Below are 17,417 nucleotides of genomic sequence, written 5' to 3' on the forward strand. Positions count from 1 at the left end.
AAAAATAATAAAAAATAGTAGTTGCTTCTGTTCAAAGCCTGCATCAGCGCATGCTGCAGATGGCAGCCTTGTGCAGTTGGAACAGGAGGACGGGCACTGCATTTCTGTAACTTGCTTTGTTTTCCTGTCTCATGCTTGGCACAGTGCACGTGGTGATGTAAAGATGCATATGCCGCTTGGAAGCGAGGTAACTATCTGAAGAAAGAAGGGAACTGAGCTCTTCTAAACTGAGGGGATTATGGAGGCAGGCTCTCAACTGTTAACAGAGAGGGAAGCCTTGAAGGGATAATTCTTACACTATTAGAACTGTTTTTGCATAAATGCATTTTCCTGTTTTGCAGGCTTAATTTTTTGAAGTTGTAGGCTCTGAAATCAGTTTCTTAAAAAGATGCTGGATTCAGATCCTTCTGGGGATCACTGTACTGTGGTGTGACACTACAACTAGCAATTAAACCAGCTGACACTCTGCAGCCTTATGATAAAGCAAAAGTGGATTACAAAGATTGTCTTCCTTGTGCTCTTGGATAACTTTCCTGGATACTGGCTTGTCCAGTTGAAGCCAGAATGCTGCAGTGAATATTTGGTCAGAAACAGAACTTTATCGACTTTAGCTGGGTTAAAACAGTAGACAGTTAAGTGTGTCCTCTTCCCTGGGATTTCCCTGTTAGCATCAGCTATAAATGCGCAGTTAAATGGCCATGTTTGAAGCCTCTCTAGCTTCCCTGCCTGTTCAGTGATTACAAATGGAGCACAGGAAATTAAGAATAAAGCATTTTTAACTTGCTGTATATCTGTGCTGGATGTAAGTAGCTGCCTATTCCAGGGGCCCTGCAGCATTTCAGTACCAAAAATGGCATACATGTTCACACTAGGTGTGTCTGTGTATTCTGGGATGTTACACTTAGCCTCAAAGGCATGTACAAATCCTACCCTGTGTGGTGTGTGCCCGGCCACAAAAGCACCTGGCCACGCTCAGCTCTTAACTGCCTGTGTCAGTGAGTCTTTGCTTCTCTTAGCACTGGATGCTGGAGTGTGTTGTCCCTGTCTTTGCTCCTTTTTGCTCCAGGGTTTGACCAAGAAAGTCTTTTCCCTGACCAGAGAGGTTCTCCTCTGAACTCGGGTCTTGCCTGCAAGCACTCATTTCCCTGCCTCTGGCAGCTCCGCTTGCTCTGCCCCACCAGAGGGGGAAGAGGATGCTTCTCTGTGCTGTGAAATATCCACCTGGGCTTCAACACCCCCATCAGCTCCAGGACTATTTTACCAGCTTTTCAGAACCAGGCTACCCAGAGGGATGCACCTCCCATGTTGTTTTCCTTTTAATTAATTACACTACACTTCCCTGTTCCATCCCTGTCCTTCTGCTGGATGATGTTCTTCAGTCAGTGGTCAACCATGACTGAAAGAGCGAAGGCCTTCGGTCTAATGTGCATTTGCTCTATGCTCACATCCCGGAAGGGAAAGCAATGAAGGCAGCTTTCCACCTTGGCTGTGAGATCCCAGTCTTTACACGACAGCCCTGGTGGCAGGAACATCTGATGGCTCATAGACAAGTTTATTTGCCGCCTTTCAGTTTATCAACATCTAGAAACCAACTATCAGCCTGTCTCAGGTCTTCCTGTGGCCATGGGAATCGGTGTGTACCTTCCTGCCAACTCTTTTTGCAGAGGGACACCTGAAGATGGAGGCTAGGGCAGCTGCCAGCTTGCAGCCCTGCAAAAGGGAGCTCCGGTCTCGAACTCTGCTGCACTGTGCAGCACTGCGGTCCTAGCCTGTTCTTGCAGAAGATGTTGCCTATCCCTCAGCTCCCTCCCCCCCATAGCTCTCAGGGCTGAAACACAGTTCCTTGTCCTGGTTTATCAAAATGAACTGGGTGGCCGAAGCAAGAATCCTGCCCTGTCCACCTTTGTGCCCGCTGGACCTAGATGCTTCCCCCAGAATAAGGGCAGGATTGTGTAGTTATTCTCCTTACCTCTTCTGTGTTGTTATTGGAGTCATAGGAGCTGGGAGACCTAACCCACTCCGTGAAGAGTCATTTGACAGGAGTAGCAGTGTTGCAACCCCAGGTCAGGGCTGTTTCCTCTACCAGGCTCTTGAGAGAGAACTTCTGACCCTTGTACCAGTGTCTCCAGTAGCTGAGCTGCTCCAGGCAGTAGCTACTTGCTTTTTGCTACACGTCTGAGGACAGTCCTCCTCTGGTACCCTTCAGCTGGAAGAGCAGAAGGACTTGGGACTTTTACTAACCCCTCCTTTTTTTTTTTTATTTATTAACATCTTCACCCCTCTGAGTGCCTCAGTCCAGTAGTTTTAGCATTAAATGTTGGCCTGGATATCTTTCTGCTGTGTTTGCTCTGCTTCCCAGGCTGCAGAAGCCTTGCCTGTCCCAAGCAGGTGATTGAGCACTCAGAAAAAGCTACTTTGGAAACCATCCTTGAAGTGTTTCATGTCCATAGAAGATCGGTCTAAGAGCAGGCTCTGAGTGCAGTGACTCTCCCGTGTAAATCAGCGTGAGACCCCACCAGAACCATGCCGGGGGAAGCGATGGTTGTTGTCTGAGCGGTCACCAGCCCTCATGTGACTCTCCTACAGAAAAGCTGTGGTCCTGGGGGCTCAGCTCCTGCTTTTACTCGCTGTTACGATGCTGCAGAGACGTTCAGGAGCAGTCCTGTCTTTTCAGGGCAATCCTTCAGTGAGGTACACCATGGCCCTCCTGCGGGGCGCCGGTGCTGTTCGCTGTTTGAAGTCCAGACAAGCACTTGGAAGTGGCAAAAATAATCATTCCCATTTATCATTTTTTTTACGGCTGTGTGGTCCAGCAATACTCTATAGCTACGCTCATAGCATCAAGGCATAGACATCACAGTGCAAAACACACAAGTAAGTAGTAATTCCTCTTCACGTCCCCTCTTTGGCTGGTGTCGGTCACCTGTAGCCCCCTTTGAACGCTTCGGGCACTTGGTGCTCGTGGTGTTACAGCAAGTCTTGCTCGTCTCCTGGGGTCTGCCACATGGGGTATTCCCTTCCAGAATTAATAAGGAAACTCACAGATAATTCACAGAAAGCCACCGAAAGCTCTGAACCTCTCGATATTTCAGAAGCAAGCGAGTTGAACCCTGAGCAACAGCCCAGACTGCAGAGTGGTGCCTTTGACCACATCCCTCCTAACTCCCATCCACAGACTGACACACACGGAGTTATTAGAACTGGTCAAATTTGTAATGTAAGCTGCAAGATGAGAGCTACAGTGGCTTGATAAGAAAGAAATACTGTCCCACCTTATGTTGTAGCTCACCAGGGTGTACACAAAGGCAAGTTCACGTTATCATACTGATGGTTTTTTTTCCCCAGCATGAACGTTGAATTTGTCTTAGGAAACACTCATTAAAAAAATAATTACCCAGGAAGGAATTAGCTCCATTAGTTATTACAAATTGCCCCTAAAATATCAAAGTTCCTCATCTGTAAAACTGTGGAAGATGAAGAAACGCATCTTTGTCGTATGTCCCCAGCTGTAATATTCCAGCCCCTCCTTCCCCTATTTTCCTACCCGTTATTTTTCCATTAGGATGTGCTCTGGCACTTTCTGTACCACCACCTCCAGCAACTGATTCTGAATCCCGATTACTTGGGTTTGCCCTTCAGGGCACCATTGGGCAGTGGCACCGTAACGCTATATTCCAGGTCTGGAGCAGTCTTGGAAAACGTGGCTATGGAAACCATGTCTTCTCCGATGTCCACCTGAGACCTGTGCCTGCAAATGAGCAGCTTCTTCAGGGCCCGTTGGAAGTCCCGGTTCAGGAAAGCGTAGAGCATTGGGTTGATGGTGGAGTTGCAATACCCTAACCAAGTGATGATCTTGAAGGTGTCAACCAAGACCGTGTTGGTGGAGTCGGTGCCTCTGGCAGCGAGCCAGACATTCAGGACAAAGTACGGCAGCCAGCACAGCACAAAGACTGAAATGATAATGCTAATGGTCCGCGTGGCCTTGTTCTCCAGCTGCAGATGGTTCTGCCGCTTGCTGTTGGGGTGGTAGTGAATCTCCAGGGTCTGAGACATGATACGAGTGGCCTTGAGCCGTGAAGCTCGGTAGATGAAGAAATACATGCTGCACATGACCATGAAGGGGACAAAAAATGCCAGAGCAGAAGCCACGATGGCAAAAATCCAGTTGGTGACAAAGATGCATTCTCTGCCTGCATCAAAGTCCACCCCGGGGATCTCATTCCAGCCTTGCATGACGGGAAGGAAGGAAATGAGGGAGGAGTATACCCAGACCATGCAGGTCATCACGATGCATCTGCGAAAGGAAAGAGACGGGGAGGGGAGAGAGGGTCTGAGTAATTTTGAGTTGAGAACATCCAGTACAATTCAATCCCCATGGTAACCCGTGTGGGATATCACTGCTCAGCAGTCCCACAGGGCTTGGAGAAGGGAAAAAGCCGGGGTACAACAAATCCATACGTGAATATCTCTAACAACTGGGTAATTGGGCCTGTGCTTTACAGAATTGGGGTCAGCATAAGGGATGCTCAGAGCTGGCTGAAAAAAGAGGAGGAAAGGTTTTCCAGAGGATTTTTGTTAATATTTAAAACAACAGCATGTAGATTTTTCTGTTTGGTTTCAGCTTTAATATCTGGCTGTTATCGTCTGAGGAGCAATAGGGGTGGAGCTGATGGACACCAGATCCTCAGCACCACTGCAGCGCTTGCTCTGCAGCGCGGCATGCTGCGCAGCCCCCTCCTCGTTTTGGCGACTGCCCGCGCTCCACAAATCGTACACAGCAAGGGTTGCAGTGGGAAAAACATCCCCAAAAGAGCCTGAACCCACCTTGTAAAGCACCTCGCAGCTGCAGCATCCTCTCTGCCCACCCTCAGACGACTTTCCCCACCCTGCGGTCCTCATTTCAACGTTTCACATGAAACCTTGACAGGAGCTTAGAAACTCATCCTGTTTTCTCTGCATTGCCCCCATGAATATCACGTCAGAAAACATTGCGAGTTTAAGAGGGGGAAGACTACTGCTACATGCGTTCTTCTGGCTGTCATATCTCCTAGTCCTCAGGGAAACTCCCACGAAATGCCTGCAAAGGGCAGAATTTGTAGGTACAAGTCAGCCCACATCACTGGTTTCTACCCCATTTTGCAACCCATCCTTAGCTCAAAAAGTGCTTTCCCAGAAGCACCATCAAACCAGCTCAGCTGCATTCTCCTTTTCTCCTGCAGCACATTAAAAGATTTCTGCAAGATTTTAAATGGTGCAAAGATCCTTTTGCCACAGCGCTCTGCTTTTGGGCAGCAACTGTCAATAGCTCATTTGATCCCAAGTCAATATAGGCCATGGCCAAGTACAAATTTGGAGGGACCCGAAGTGAGGAGCAACTCCACTCACCTGCCACGGGACATCCTTCTCGAATAGTGGTACGGGGTCACCACGGAGCAGTATCTGTCCAGGCTAATGAAGCACAACGTGACAATGGATGCAGTGCAGAACATGACATCAAAGGAGATCCAGACTTTGCAGAACAACTTCCCGAACAACCACATCCCCGTCACCTCGTAAATGATACTGCGAGAGAAAACGGGTAGAAATCAAAGCTAGAAGGACTGATTTCATGCATTTCTTCAAGACTCCACTGAGGTAACGCCATATTTTAACATGGAGGTACTAAAGATAGGCATGCAGCTCAGTTAGACAGCAGGGATTCATCCTCAAAGTGCATCCAAGGCAATAACCCACGGGTGGGGTGTGGCTGAAGAAGGCCAAACCTATACTTCTTGCCTGCACTCTGTTATAAGCAGGTGCCTTGAGAGGTGCTTTGCCCCGCAAAGCTCCCCAAATTTACATCTGCACAGCATTGTTTATCACAGCTTTTTCCAGTGCCCTATGCAGCACAGACTTTTATGATTTCTCCCCAATTCGTGGGGGATGGAAGATGCTCTCTCCTCCAAGAAATTCACTTTTCATCTGGTCCCGTGCTTCAAAACTAGAGGATTTCAACTCTTGGTTAAAAAACAAAAAATCCTAGGAGGAAGCCTACGCCTCTTGTACATTATGTGGCTCACAAATGCCTCAGTGAGGTAAACACACCAGAAAAAAGCAGACATTATGCCAAAATTATTTCTAACAAAGTCAAGAGGGGCCTGTAAGAAGTGAGCAGCAAAGGAAGGAACATATGACAGCTGTAGAAAGGCTGATGGATGTTTCTATAACATTCAATTAGATGCCATCCGCTTCCCCTTTCTCTCACCAGCTTTCTGCAACTCCTGAGGTACTGCTGAAATAACCATTGTGTGTGAATTTGATGTGAAAGGCTGAGTAACTACCTAGTCCTGCAAAGCTTTAGTTATCCTGTAAATTCACAGCTTGCTGGTCAAACACAGTGAAAGTAGAGCTGCTGCAGTGCACTCGGGTGGGCTCTGCCGTCCGGCAAGGGCAGAAAGAGTCAACTTGGTGTCAGAGGAGTTAGAAACCAACGCCTGCTCTGCATCTAATTAGCAACAATTCGTTAAAACGACTTGTGAAGGTTGTTCTAGAGCACGACAACTGCTGTAGGTGGGTATAGTGCTGCTGAAGGGCCCCAGCCCTCAGCAGATATTTGTTATGCAGGATGCTGTGCAAAAATTCAAGCAAACATTAATCTACAGCAGAACCTGTCCCTACACCGTAGTGGCCTCCACATGGGCAGCATGGAGGGTCCCACTGCACAGACATGGGAAGGTTTCATGGCTTTTTTTTTTAGATGGGGAAATGAGACATATAGAAGTTGAAGCACAGGTCCAGTAAGGGACTTGGGCGCCTTGTTGCCACTCCTCAGAAGCCCTCCTTATCCCCAGAGATGCTGCAAAGCCTGTGGTGTAGAACGCCATGGCCTTCCAGGAGTAGACCGTGCTGCTGTCATGAACATCCCTGCACACAGCTCCCAGGTGAGCAGGTACCTAGCTCTCATCAGCACACATCTGGTGGCATGCACCTGACCCAGCAGATGTTCTCACAGCACCGGGTAGTGGATACCTGTTCCCTCTTTTCCGATGTAAAAGGTCTCTGCGGCTTGGAAATGATGCTGCTTAAAAAGGAATAATAAAAGCCCAAAGAAACGCACAGTATGAGCAGAAGTGAAGTCACCTCTGTGTTTCACTTATGCTCGCAAAAGAAAAGAGCAGCTGGAAATATTCAGCCTGGAAACGACTGGGATGGCTGGAGTACCCAGACAACAAGCTAAGCACAGCTGAACTGCTCCTGCAAACAAGCCAAACCAGGAACAAAACAGAAGTCTTACTCTTATGAAATTAAGGCACCAGGCGACAACCTTGTTTTTCCTTTCTATCACATTTTCCTGAGCCAAACTGGCTCCTAAGATCATTTCTTTTCCTTCTCTTTGGCATGGGCTAACATGCCAACTGAGGAGCAAACTGCAATTCAAAAGAGCAACATAGATATGAAGCCAAGGTGGTGGGAAAGGTGTGAAACAGCCACTCCCTCAGCAGGGCCGAATAACGCCCAGCGGAGCTGGCAGGGTCCATTCCTCACCACGTGGCCCACCAAGAGCCACCAAGTCTTCACACTAGGCAACACCAGGACATTCAGGAGGGGCACAAAGCATCAATTGTGCTCTGCTCTTTGCTCCCCTTTGTAATTTTTTTTTTTTGTTAAATAAGACATCACTCTCCTATGTGGGCTATTTTCTCTCTGGCTGCATAACGAAGCCATTGGTTTTCATGGAAATCCTTCCCCCCTTGTAATGACCTCTACCGTCCTTTGATAGGACAAGGGGTAATGGTTTTAAACTAAAAGAGGGTAGATTTAGACTAGATATAAGGAAGAAATTTTTTATTATGAGAGTGGTGAAACACTGGCACAGGTTGCCCAGAGAGGTGGGAGATGCCCCATCCCTGGAAACATTCAAGGTCAGGCTGGACGGGGCTCTGAGCAACCTGATCTAGTTGAAGATGTCCCTGCTCATTGCAGGGGGGTTGGACTAGATGACCTTTAAAGGTCCCTTCCAACCCAAACCATTCTATGATTCTATGATCTTTCCCCTCATATTCTTCACAGCTGTGGTCCCCTCTTCATCCCTGTTGTGCCCTTCCTCTCCTTTCTTGTTGGGCATCAGAAGCCACAGACAGATTTCCCAACGAAACATATTTTTATCTGCTGCTTCTTGTTCCTTCCGTGCTTTCCTGGGAGCCTAGAAGTAGGAATTGTCCAATTTCCTTCCCCTTTGCGTTCCTAACCGAGCAAAACCTAGTGCCAAATTACCTTTTTCCCCTTGCCAAGGAAGAGGTCTTACTCCAGTTATGGGGGATGCTACCAGTCTTACAGGGGAAATTACAGCTGCCAAGACACCCACCTGCCTTTGCTCTTTGCTACCACTCCCTCCCATCGCCCAGATAGTAAATACCACATCAGTAGGTGGGAGGCAGAAGGAACGAGGATGGTGGGTAACTAGAAATGCCCAAACTCCATTTAGAAGAAAAGAAATTGAGGACAGATACTGGCAAGCATGAGCAGAACATGGAGACACCAGAGGAGTCACCAAGTAGCCAACAGGCAAAATCAGAGAGGAAGCAGTGATTATCAGCTGGAACTCACTCCAAAGCAGGAATTGTTCAACTTTTGTCTTCTTTGAGCAAATGGGGTGCTGCTGTTCCTGGGTAAGATTGGGGTAATGGAGAAGGTGATCTCCTGGAGGGATGGTTGGAGTGGGTGGAAGAGCAGATGATGCTGTGCACTCCCAGAGAGGAGCCCTTGAGGCACCTGGGTTGGACTGGGATGAAAACCTCTCATTTCTGGGCGTAACAAGAACATGGAAAGGAAAAAAAATAGCCCAGGGAAATGCCAGATAGCAGAAAGGTTTTTGCGTTAGCTAATCTAAAATCATAACAGATGGAGCCCAAAGTCATGGACTAAAGGAACTCAGTGGACATTTTGCGGACACTTGTGGACATTTATGGACATTTTACAGACATTTCACAGGGGTGGTCCATAGACTGAGGGAATTATATCTGTGTATTGTATCAAAGGATGGGAAGGGGGGGGGTTGGTTAATGAGGATGTATTGGATAGTGTGGGACCTGAGCATGAAGTAAATGGTATGGAATAAGGGGTGGAGAATGTGCTGGTTTTGGCTGGGGTAGAGTTAATTTTCTTCATAGCAGCTAGTACAGGGCTATGTTTTGGATTTGTGCTGGAAACAGTGTTGATGATTCAGGGATGTTTCCGTTATTGCTGAGCAGTGCTTACACAGAGTGAAGGCCTTTGCTGCCTCTCACCCCACCCCACCAGCGAGTAGGCTGGGGGTGCACAAGAAGCTGGGAGGGGACACAGCCGGGACAGCTGACCCCAACTGACCAAAGGGATATTCCATACCATGTGACGTCATGCTCAGCGTATAAAGCTGGGGGAAGAAGGAGGAAAGGGGGGAACATTCGGAGTGACGGCTTTTGTCTTCCCAAGGAACCGATAGGCATGATGGAGCCCTGCTTTCCTGGAGATGGCTGAACACCTGCCTGCCCATGGGAAGTGGTGAAAGAATTCCTTGTTTTCCTTTGCTTGCGTGTGCGGCTTTTGCTTTACTTATTAAACTGTCTTTATCTCAACCCACGAGTTTTACCTTTTTTCCGATTCTCTCCCCCATCCCACCAGGGGCGGGGAGTGAGCAAGTGGCTGGGTGATGCTTAGTTGCCAGCTGGGGTTAAACCACAACCGTGACTGACACTCTGTTTTTCTCTTTCTTGGAGGTTGAAATGGTCTGCCGCATTTTATTGCGGTGACCTCGTCAGTGCAGTGGGAAACATCAGAGCGGGTGCTACTGTAGACAGGAGCACACAGATCGTTTCTGCATCCCCTCTGGGCAGGGCAGGGGGAACCACCTTGTTCTGCAGGCAAGCCCAGCTCAGGCCCTGCAGACTCCACCATCACCAGTTGCAGCCCAGCTCTAGCCCAGTTTAGCTTGGTAGCTGGAAACGGGGAAGGAAGCGGATAGCCAGACTGCTGCGGCGATGTCCTCACCCACACACCCGCTCGGAGCTGCTGACAATCCTCAGGGAACAAGATCAGCCAACCTGGAGACCCTCTCCACCCCTGTCTGGCAAAGAGGCACTTCCACAATCCCGTCTTTCTCCAACATAGAGCAAAACCCCCACTATCAGCGATACAAATCTCCTGGTTAAGTCACTACCCTCATTCCCACCGGCTTTAATAGGCTAGGAGCAGCTTAGATCATCATACAACTAAGCTGCAATCCAAGGCCCCAGGGCAGATATTTGTAGCACCAGGTGGAGGGGAGAGACAGGTGACTACAGATGGATAATTGCAGAACCTGAACTTAAAAATTCACCGAGCTTAGCCCTTAAAAATTCACCAAAATTGGCAGTAATATTTTTTAAAGGGCATCATTAACTGCTTTTTTTTTCACCTGACACTATAAACTTATAAGTCAGTTTGTAACTGCTTGTTGGGAAAATATCTTTCGGTGCCAAATTCAAAAGTGTAGGCAGCCCTGTGAGAACTGAAGCACAGAACGTGAAAAGAGTTCAGCTTCTTCATATTGCTCCAGCAACACTAAATAGGGTGCAGCCCCCCGCTTTACACAAACCTGTAGCCATTTTGCAGCACAAGACAGCCAGAGCCTACAAGTAAACTGGTTTCTGGATTTGTTTTACTATGTTTTAGCCAGGTAGTGAAGCTCCTGTAAATATAAACCTCATGCAGGGAGAACTGCTCTCTGAAGTGCCTCTTCCTCCATTAAATATAGAGGGATCCTAAATTACCCTACTTATACTAAAATAAAATCCTTACATTTACACAGAGAGAGGGAAGATGGCCTTTGTCCCCATGTCAACACTGCCAGTTATCGACATGCAATGCAGTCACATAATAGGGGCAAAACAATTCCCCCACGTGCAGCGAATCCCATTTGTTATCCCACTGCAGACTGCAGTTCTTCTAGTCTGTTTATGCAGGCAAAAGATTTATTTTGCAAGGTCGCCAGCCTTCCCCACAAACTCCACTGGTATGTTGTCTGAACCAGAAGAAACAATCAAAATTCTGTGTTTCACCAAGAATATGAAGAATAACATCTCTGCAATAGCCTTTCAAGTTCAGCAATGTGAAATCATCCATTTTCTTACACTAGTAAGGAACTTTTTTACTTCTCCCTCCCGCTACCAGGAAATATAAGGTTAAAGAGGTGTAAAATCAAAAGCACAGAATTTAAATCCACTGATTTCAATAGTCATTCTTGACTGAGAAAAATGAGGGAAAAATATACTCCATGATTTGCTCTGCCTTTGAAAAGTTAGCAGGATCAACGCAGTCGTTGCACCTAATGCTGACACACCGGTGGCAGTCCTCATCTTGCACTCCCCAAACACTCAGAGCATGCAAAATCATCTAGCAACCATGTTGGCCCCGCGTGCAACGCAGAGCTAGTCCTAGAAGAGGGGACTCGTCACACTGGAGCCACCTGAAAAGCTGGATACCTAGTTCAGACCAGCAGCCGGGGTCCCTCTATAGCCAACAAGACAAACACCCTTGGGAATTCTCCTCCATTCATTATAAGGGGACCCATTATAACGGGTAGGGAAACTGAGGCACGGAAGCACATATAATCACTGACCCACAGTTAAGCTCTTTAGAGAGCCCAGCCCTAAGCCCAGGACATGAACTTCTAGCCAGCCCTGCTCAAAGAGCATTTGCTGAGCTAGGAGAACCGACGTTGCACGCAGACACCACCGCCTGATCTTACCTTGCAAGCACTTCTTACCTAAAGGGCATGACCAGACAAGCTACAAGGAAGTCTGCCATGGCTAAGGACATGATAAACATATAGGTGACGGTGCGCAGCCTCTTTTCCACCACCGGGCAGATGAAGACTACCGTATTTCCCAGGAGTGTGATCAAGTCAATGAGGGTTAGTATCAGCCCGATGACCACCTCCTGGAGGCCGATCCCTGCCCAGTTGCCACCTCCTTTTGCAAAGGAGGAGGCAGCAGAGGAGAAATTAGAGAACCAAGATTCATTTTTGTCCATCAGCATCTTCCCACTGTTAAAATCTGAAAGAAAGGAAAGGGGAAAAAAAAATCAATAAGGACTTTAATGCACATGACTTGTAGGTCTATGAAAGGAAGTACAGAAATAATGTTTATGCTTCATTTACTTCAAGAAAAACCCACACACCCTGCTGTGTCTGTGCCATCACTGTCCTATGGTTATCAGTCCTTTAGAAGTCTCTGAAATCCTGAGTGTGGGGATGAATATGCAGCACTGGCTGAAGTCCTTCATGGCAATTAAAAGCCCTCCTGTGAACGAAAATGCATCATCAGGTGAAGCGTGATAAAAAAAAAAAAAAAAAAGAAAAGCACTGAGATCAGAGAGAGAACAAGCAAGCAACTGAAATCCAAAATTAAAGCAGCTCTGCTAAATCCCACTGAACAGCATGCCATGTCCACAAAATATGGGGCTTGGAACTAGATGATCTTTAAGGTCCCTTCCAACCCAAACCATTCTATGATTCTGTATTCTCACTATCAGCTTTGCCACCCACAGAGCAGGTGAGGCTGCTTGCCCAGGCTGGCTGCTTTCGTAACCCCACTATTCAGTACATGCTCTGCCCTGGGTTGCCCTGGTACTTTTTGGGGCTCTGAAGTTAAGAGCTTTTTACTGCCGTGGTGGGCAGCTCCATCCTACAGTCTGAATGGCCATGCCGAGATGCCAGCGAGCACACAGGGAGCTTAATGCAAGTAAGCAAGTAATTGAGGTGTCTGAGGTGCAGCAGTGGCCTCAGACTCATGTCCCCTTCTGTGCCCAGCTGGGAGCGGATGCTCCCGACTCCATAATGAGGGACTTTTCAGTCGAGGAAATTCACGTGCTTGTGTCCACAGCTCAGTTCCCAGACTTTGACCGAATGGTGTTACAGGTACCTGGGAAGGTGGGAATGATGCGCTGCAAAAATTCCAGCAGTTCAAAATTCACTGGTGTGGCTAATGGGAACACAAAGACAAAACTTGTGGGGAAAAAAAAATTATAGAAATATTTCCAGACATCAAATTGTTATATTTGAAAGCTGCCACTTCTCCTGTGATTGGGCTCTGCTTCCACAGTACCCTCAGGTCAATCCCACATCCCCAGGGCATCGCTACTGAGTACAGCATGAGAATGGGTCAGGATAACCCATGTAGTCCAACATGCCTTACCTCACAGTGGCCAAAGTTTGCCTTAGGAGGATTATAAGAACAAGGCAGCATGTAGCAAAATTTCCCCAACATCTGCTTTTCCTTCCAGCAGCCTATGATCCAGAACTACCTCTAAAGATGGTTTCAAGGACTTCTAAATCATGAAGTTGTCCTGCTTCCCCTTTGGCCCATGCAAACTTTTAGCATCCATGACCTCCTATAGCAACAACTTCCACAGCTCAGCTCTGTGCTGTGCAAAGAAACACCTCTTTTTCCTTGTTTTGAGCCCGTCGTCGGCTAGTTTCATTTGATGCCCTCTGGTCCTTGTATTGGAAGAGACATCACGCAAGCAATCCCCATCCACTCTCTCAATGCCACTGGCGGGCTCTTTTATCTCTGTCTCATCCCCCAGCCCCCTCGCCATCTCTTGTTCAGGCTGAGGAGCCTTCGCCAACTTGCTCATTCCTCGTACAGAAGCAATTGAGGACTCCTGGCCATCCCTCCTGCTCTTCTGAGCCTCTGAGATGGTCCAAAACTGCAAACAATTTCCAAGAGGTAAATGCGCTGTGGATTTATAGAAGGGCATAATGATGTTCTCTCTTTTGTCCTGCTTCCCTTTCATAACAATCCTTAACATGGTTTGCTGGTTTTGATTGGCACTTAGCACCGAGCTGACCTTTCCACAGGACTGCCTATCGCCATCCAAAGATCTCGTTCCTGAGCAGTAACAGTCAGCTCAGGGCCCGCTGCTTTAGACAGGAAAACAGGATGAAATGAGGAAATTAGGTTCTCTCCATCTTCCCCAAACTCCACCACTTCGCAGTTCAATTTCTTCTTCCATTTTAGTGCTCACTGAGCCTCATAAAAGCTTTGCTGCAATTCTTTAAGTCGGGCCTTATCCTTCATGCCCTGATTAAACTTTGTTTCACCTGCAAATATCACCACTTCACGATTCACAGTTTTTCCAGTTAGAGATTTATTGAACCCCACATAACTCAGCCCCTGTCCCTGTAAAGGGCATTGCTGACCTCTCTTCCACACAGTAACTCACCATCCTCTTCCCCCCTGCATTTCACCTTTTAGACAAGTATTTATTCAGACAAGGAGCTTCCTTCTTAACTCAGGACTATTAGGTTTCCTTAAAAGCCCCCGCCACGAGGGACCATATTGAAAACCTTTCAGAAATCCAAGCAGACAACACCAACTAGGTGCTTATCCACATACTTGCTGACTTCTTCCAAGCACTCCCATACTATTGTGAGGCTGGGCTGCCTTTTGTAAAAGCAATACTGACCTTTTCCTTAGATGTAATTGTGTATTACATGCACCCACTCATCCTTCAAAATTCCCAGCTCCCTCCCCTGACTTCCATTTACTTGCTGGATTTAGCGGTTTCCTTTCTTTCAAGTTAAAAAATAAAAATAAAACATAAAAATCAAGAAATAACTAAAGCTGTCTAGAAAAAATTAAGAAGGAAAGCTCCTCCTCTGCCCCTCCTCACCGGAGCTGGGACTTGCTGACTGAGACCTGAAGCTCTCCTGCTGCTCCAGCGCTGAGAACAAGCAGGTTTTTTAGATATCAAGCTCCATGGCGGGCCCCTGAGCAGGCGCTGCTAAAAGTCTACAGTACTTAGGGTGTCTTAAGTACATCAGTCTTAATGAAAATGTTCCTTAGACAACACTTCACATCCTGATAACACCCCATAAAAATAAAATAAAAAATCCTGTCTCCAGCTCTCACGTTATTGACAGGAGAGAGGATAATCTGCGCCGTTCTTTCTAACTACCCCACTGAGGATGTCATCGAACTGGGTGAGCTCCTGCGGAACTGTTTGATTTCAATGCAGCCACACTTCCTGGCAGAAAAAATGTTCAGCCCGTTCTCCTCCGTACGTGGTCCGCACAGACGGCACAGTGACTGCTGGCTGGCAAACCCACGTGGTGACAACGCACGGCCGCACAGCCAGCCAAGCTGCAGAACCTGCCACTGCAAGGTCCGTTACCTGGTCCACGTCCATCTTCCAGCTCATCTGGTCATCTGCCATCTCCCATACCTGCTGGGAGATGCTGGTGTCCTCACACCTCCGGGGTCTCTGCAAGGTCTGGAAACAGTCCTCTGATTTCACCTCGAGCTGACCCCTAACCAGTTTAAGTACATGAACACCACCCAGTCAGCCCTACGTTCTCCCAGAAGAGCGTGCAGCATTAAGATAGGCTCCCAAGACATGAACAACAAAAATCAGTTTTAATGAAAAATCAATGGTTTGAAAAATCAACGGTTTAAAAAAACAATGTCAAATTTAAAGGTTTAAAAAAACAGGTCTTAAGGTTTAAAAAAATCAATGTCAAATTTTTCATCTATGGCCTTGAATAACCATAGATGAGAATGCTGGATTTGTTATTTGGGGTTTTCAGATTTAACACTGAAACAAGAAGGTTTAGAAGTCACATCTTCCTTCTCCTGCAAACAATGACTGTGCTCACACAGTTGTTAAGTATGTATCAGTGTTAGTACAACTCTAATTAAAGCAGATCATTACTTACACAACATTGCTCTGGTGCCGATCTGTGAACACACACTGCACTCAAACTTTAAGTAGAATTAGGACACAGCTATTAGAGTTCATCTTTACAAGCCCTCTATGCTACTCAAGTACCACCTCGGCCACCAGCCTGGGTTAACAGGTCTTCTCAAGTGAAAAACTAACAGCACGTTGCTTAATGCAGGATATATCTAGGAGCATGCCACAACGATGCACAAATACAGGAGACAAATGTGCTCACACTCACAAAACGTTAGAGAAACACTCCCTTGGTTATACTATTTTTTGGTCAACGCAAAGACAGGCTGAGGGGCTGGAAATGAGACTCTCCTCATTTGACATCCATGATTTCTCTGACAACAAAAAGAAGGGATGATGGATGCTTGAAACTTCAGGTTTGAACCCCGAACTCTAATTCAGGGTGCAGACAACAGCGTCCAGCTGCTCCTGGCTCCTTTTCAAGGATCCCCAGGCAGAGAGTCCCTGGAAGCTCATCTGCAGTCTGTGTCACAGCCAAGCACCCAAGCTTCATGTCTCTCATCCTTTTTGCCTCTGACTGGGCAGCCAGCAACTTAAGTGCTACTCCTGAACTATCCAGAGAATTATTAATACAGGAAAGCGGGGGATGATGATACAATCTTAACATCTCTGTGGAAATCTTTGGGACAAAGCAGGATGTGCCATCCTTCCCAGGGATGTACTTCCACAACTTAAATATTGGAGCTTTTAAATTCTCCTATGAGCTGCAGCAGCTCATGTGGTTACGCTGCTGATATAGTGTCTTTCTTTAACATCAGCCTTTCAGCCTTTCCTGTAAGGAGCCTTCTTAAAATAATGGGATAAATGCCCAGTTGTACCATGATGTGGGATCATCCCAGGTTTTTTGGGGATCCCAGATGCCTTAGGGTTCACGTTGTTCTTATTTGGACATCACAGTTTTGCTTCCCTTCAAAAACTGATGGGCTAGATTCTTCTCTCAGTCTGCCTGAGTGAAGCAACTCCATCATTTCAGCAGTTTTCCTTTAAAATACGGAAAGTTTGACCTAATTTATTCAGCAGACAAATCCCAAGTAAAAGGTTAATTTCATCACTAAATGGTATCTTTTGATGGGGGGGGGGAAGCTCTGCTATCTCAAGGCTGACTGCACTTTAAAATCTTAGAGGAATTATGAAAACTGGAAATCTATTTGCTGCCAGACTCTGCTCCTCTGCTAACCCAAGTACAAATCAGCGTACGGCAGCATGCAGCCGTACCTGCCCCAGGACCTCAAAACACATTTCCCTCCTCTCCTCTGCCACAAGCCAAGACTGCAGCAGCTCAGCAATTTGTTGAACAGTGCATTGCTCTGCAAGGCTGGTGTGTGGTGATAAAGGAGGAGGAACATCCCTGGGGATGCTTCCACCTGTAACACATGTATTCAAGGAGGCCACGCAGCAAGAGAGCCTTTGCACTGACTTTCCTTCTCTCTCTCTCTTCCTCCATCCAACTTTCCCATTCGAAGGGCAGCATTTCTCAGGGCACGAACGGTCTCTTTCCACCCCCAAATCAGTGCAGAACAACTCCTACAGCCTCTCCGACGGCTAACCAGCCCCAGGTCTGGAAACCCAGCAGAGGCAAAGGCGCGATCCTTACCTTCAAAACTGACCGTTGAATGCAGCCAGCCGGCTTGAAGCAGCTCAGCAGTACCGCTGAGCCCGGTGCGTGG

The 17,417-nt window shown here is 47.2% G+C and overlaps 1 protein-coding gene across 1 annotated transcript; it reads right to left on the reverse strand.

Annotated features, from left to right (window-relative positions):
* Positions 1-3,618: 3,618 nt before the first annotated feature.
* Positions 3,619-12,193, reverse strand: LOC127015393 (octopamine receptor-like). The gene is made up of 4 exons (XM_050895255.1): positions 12,175-12,193; positions 11,762-12,050; positions 5,386-5,562; positions 3,619-4,294 (listed from the first exon to the last, which is right to left on the reverse strand). Exons 1-4 carry the CDS (start codon positions 12,191-12,193, stop codon positions 3,619-3,621), a joined length of 1,161 nt encoding a protein of 386 aa, XP_050751212.1.
* Between the last annotated feature and the right edge of the window lie 5,224 nt (positions 12,194-17,417).

This window comes from Gymnogyps californianus, chromosome 4 (genome assembly GCF_018139145.2).
Source record: "Gymnogyps californianus isolate 813 chromosome 4, ASM1813914v2, whole genome shotgun sequence".
NCBI classification, from domain to species: domain Eukaryota; kingdom Metazoa; phylum Chordata; class Aves; order Accipitriformes; family Cathartidae; genus Gymnogyps; species Gymnogyps californianus.

Coding starts and splice junctions, on each gene's coding strand:
- LOC127015393 (XM_050895255.1), bottom strand. Junction 5,563..11,761: donor TGTCTGGTCATGCCCTTTAG/GTAAGAAGTGCT, acceptor TTTCTCTCGCAG/TATCATTTACGAGGTGACGG. Junction 4,295..5,385: donor AGAAGGATGTCCCGTGGCAG/GTGAGTGGAGTT, acceptor TTCCTTTCGCAG/ATGCATCGTGATGACCTGCA.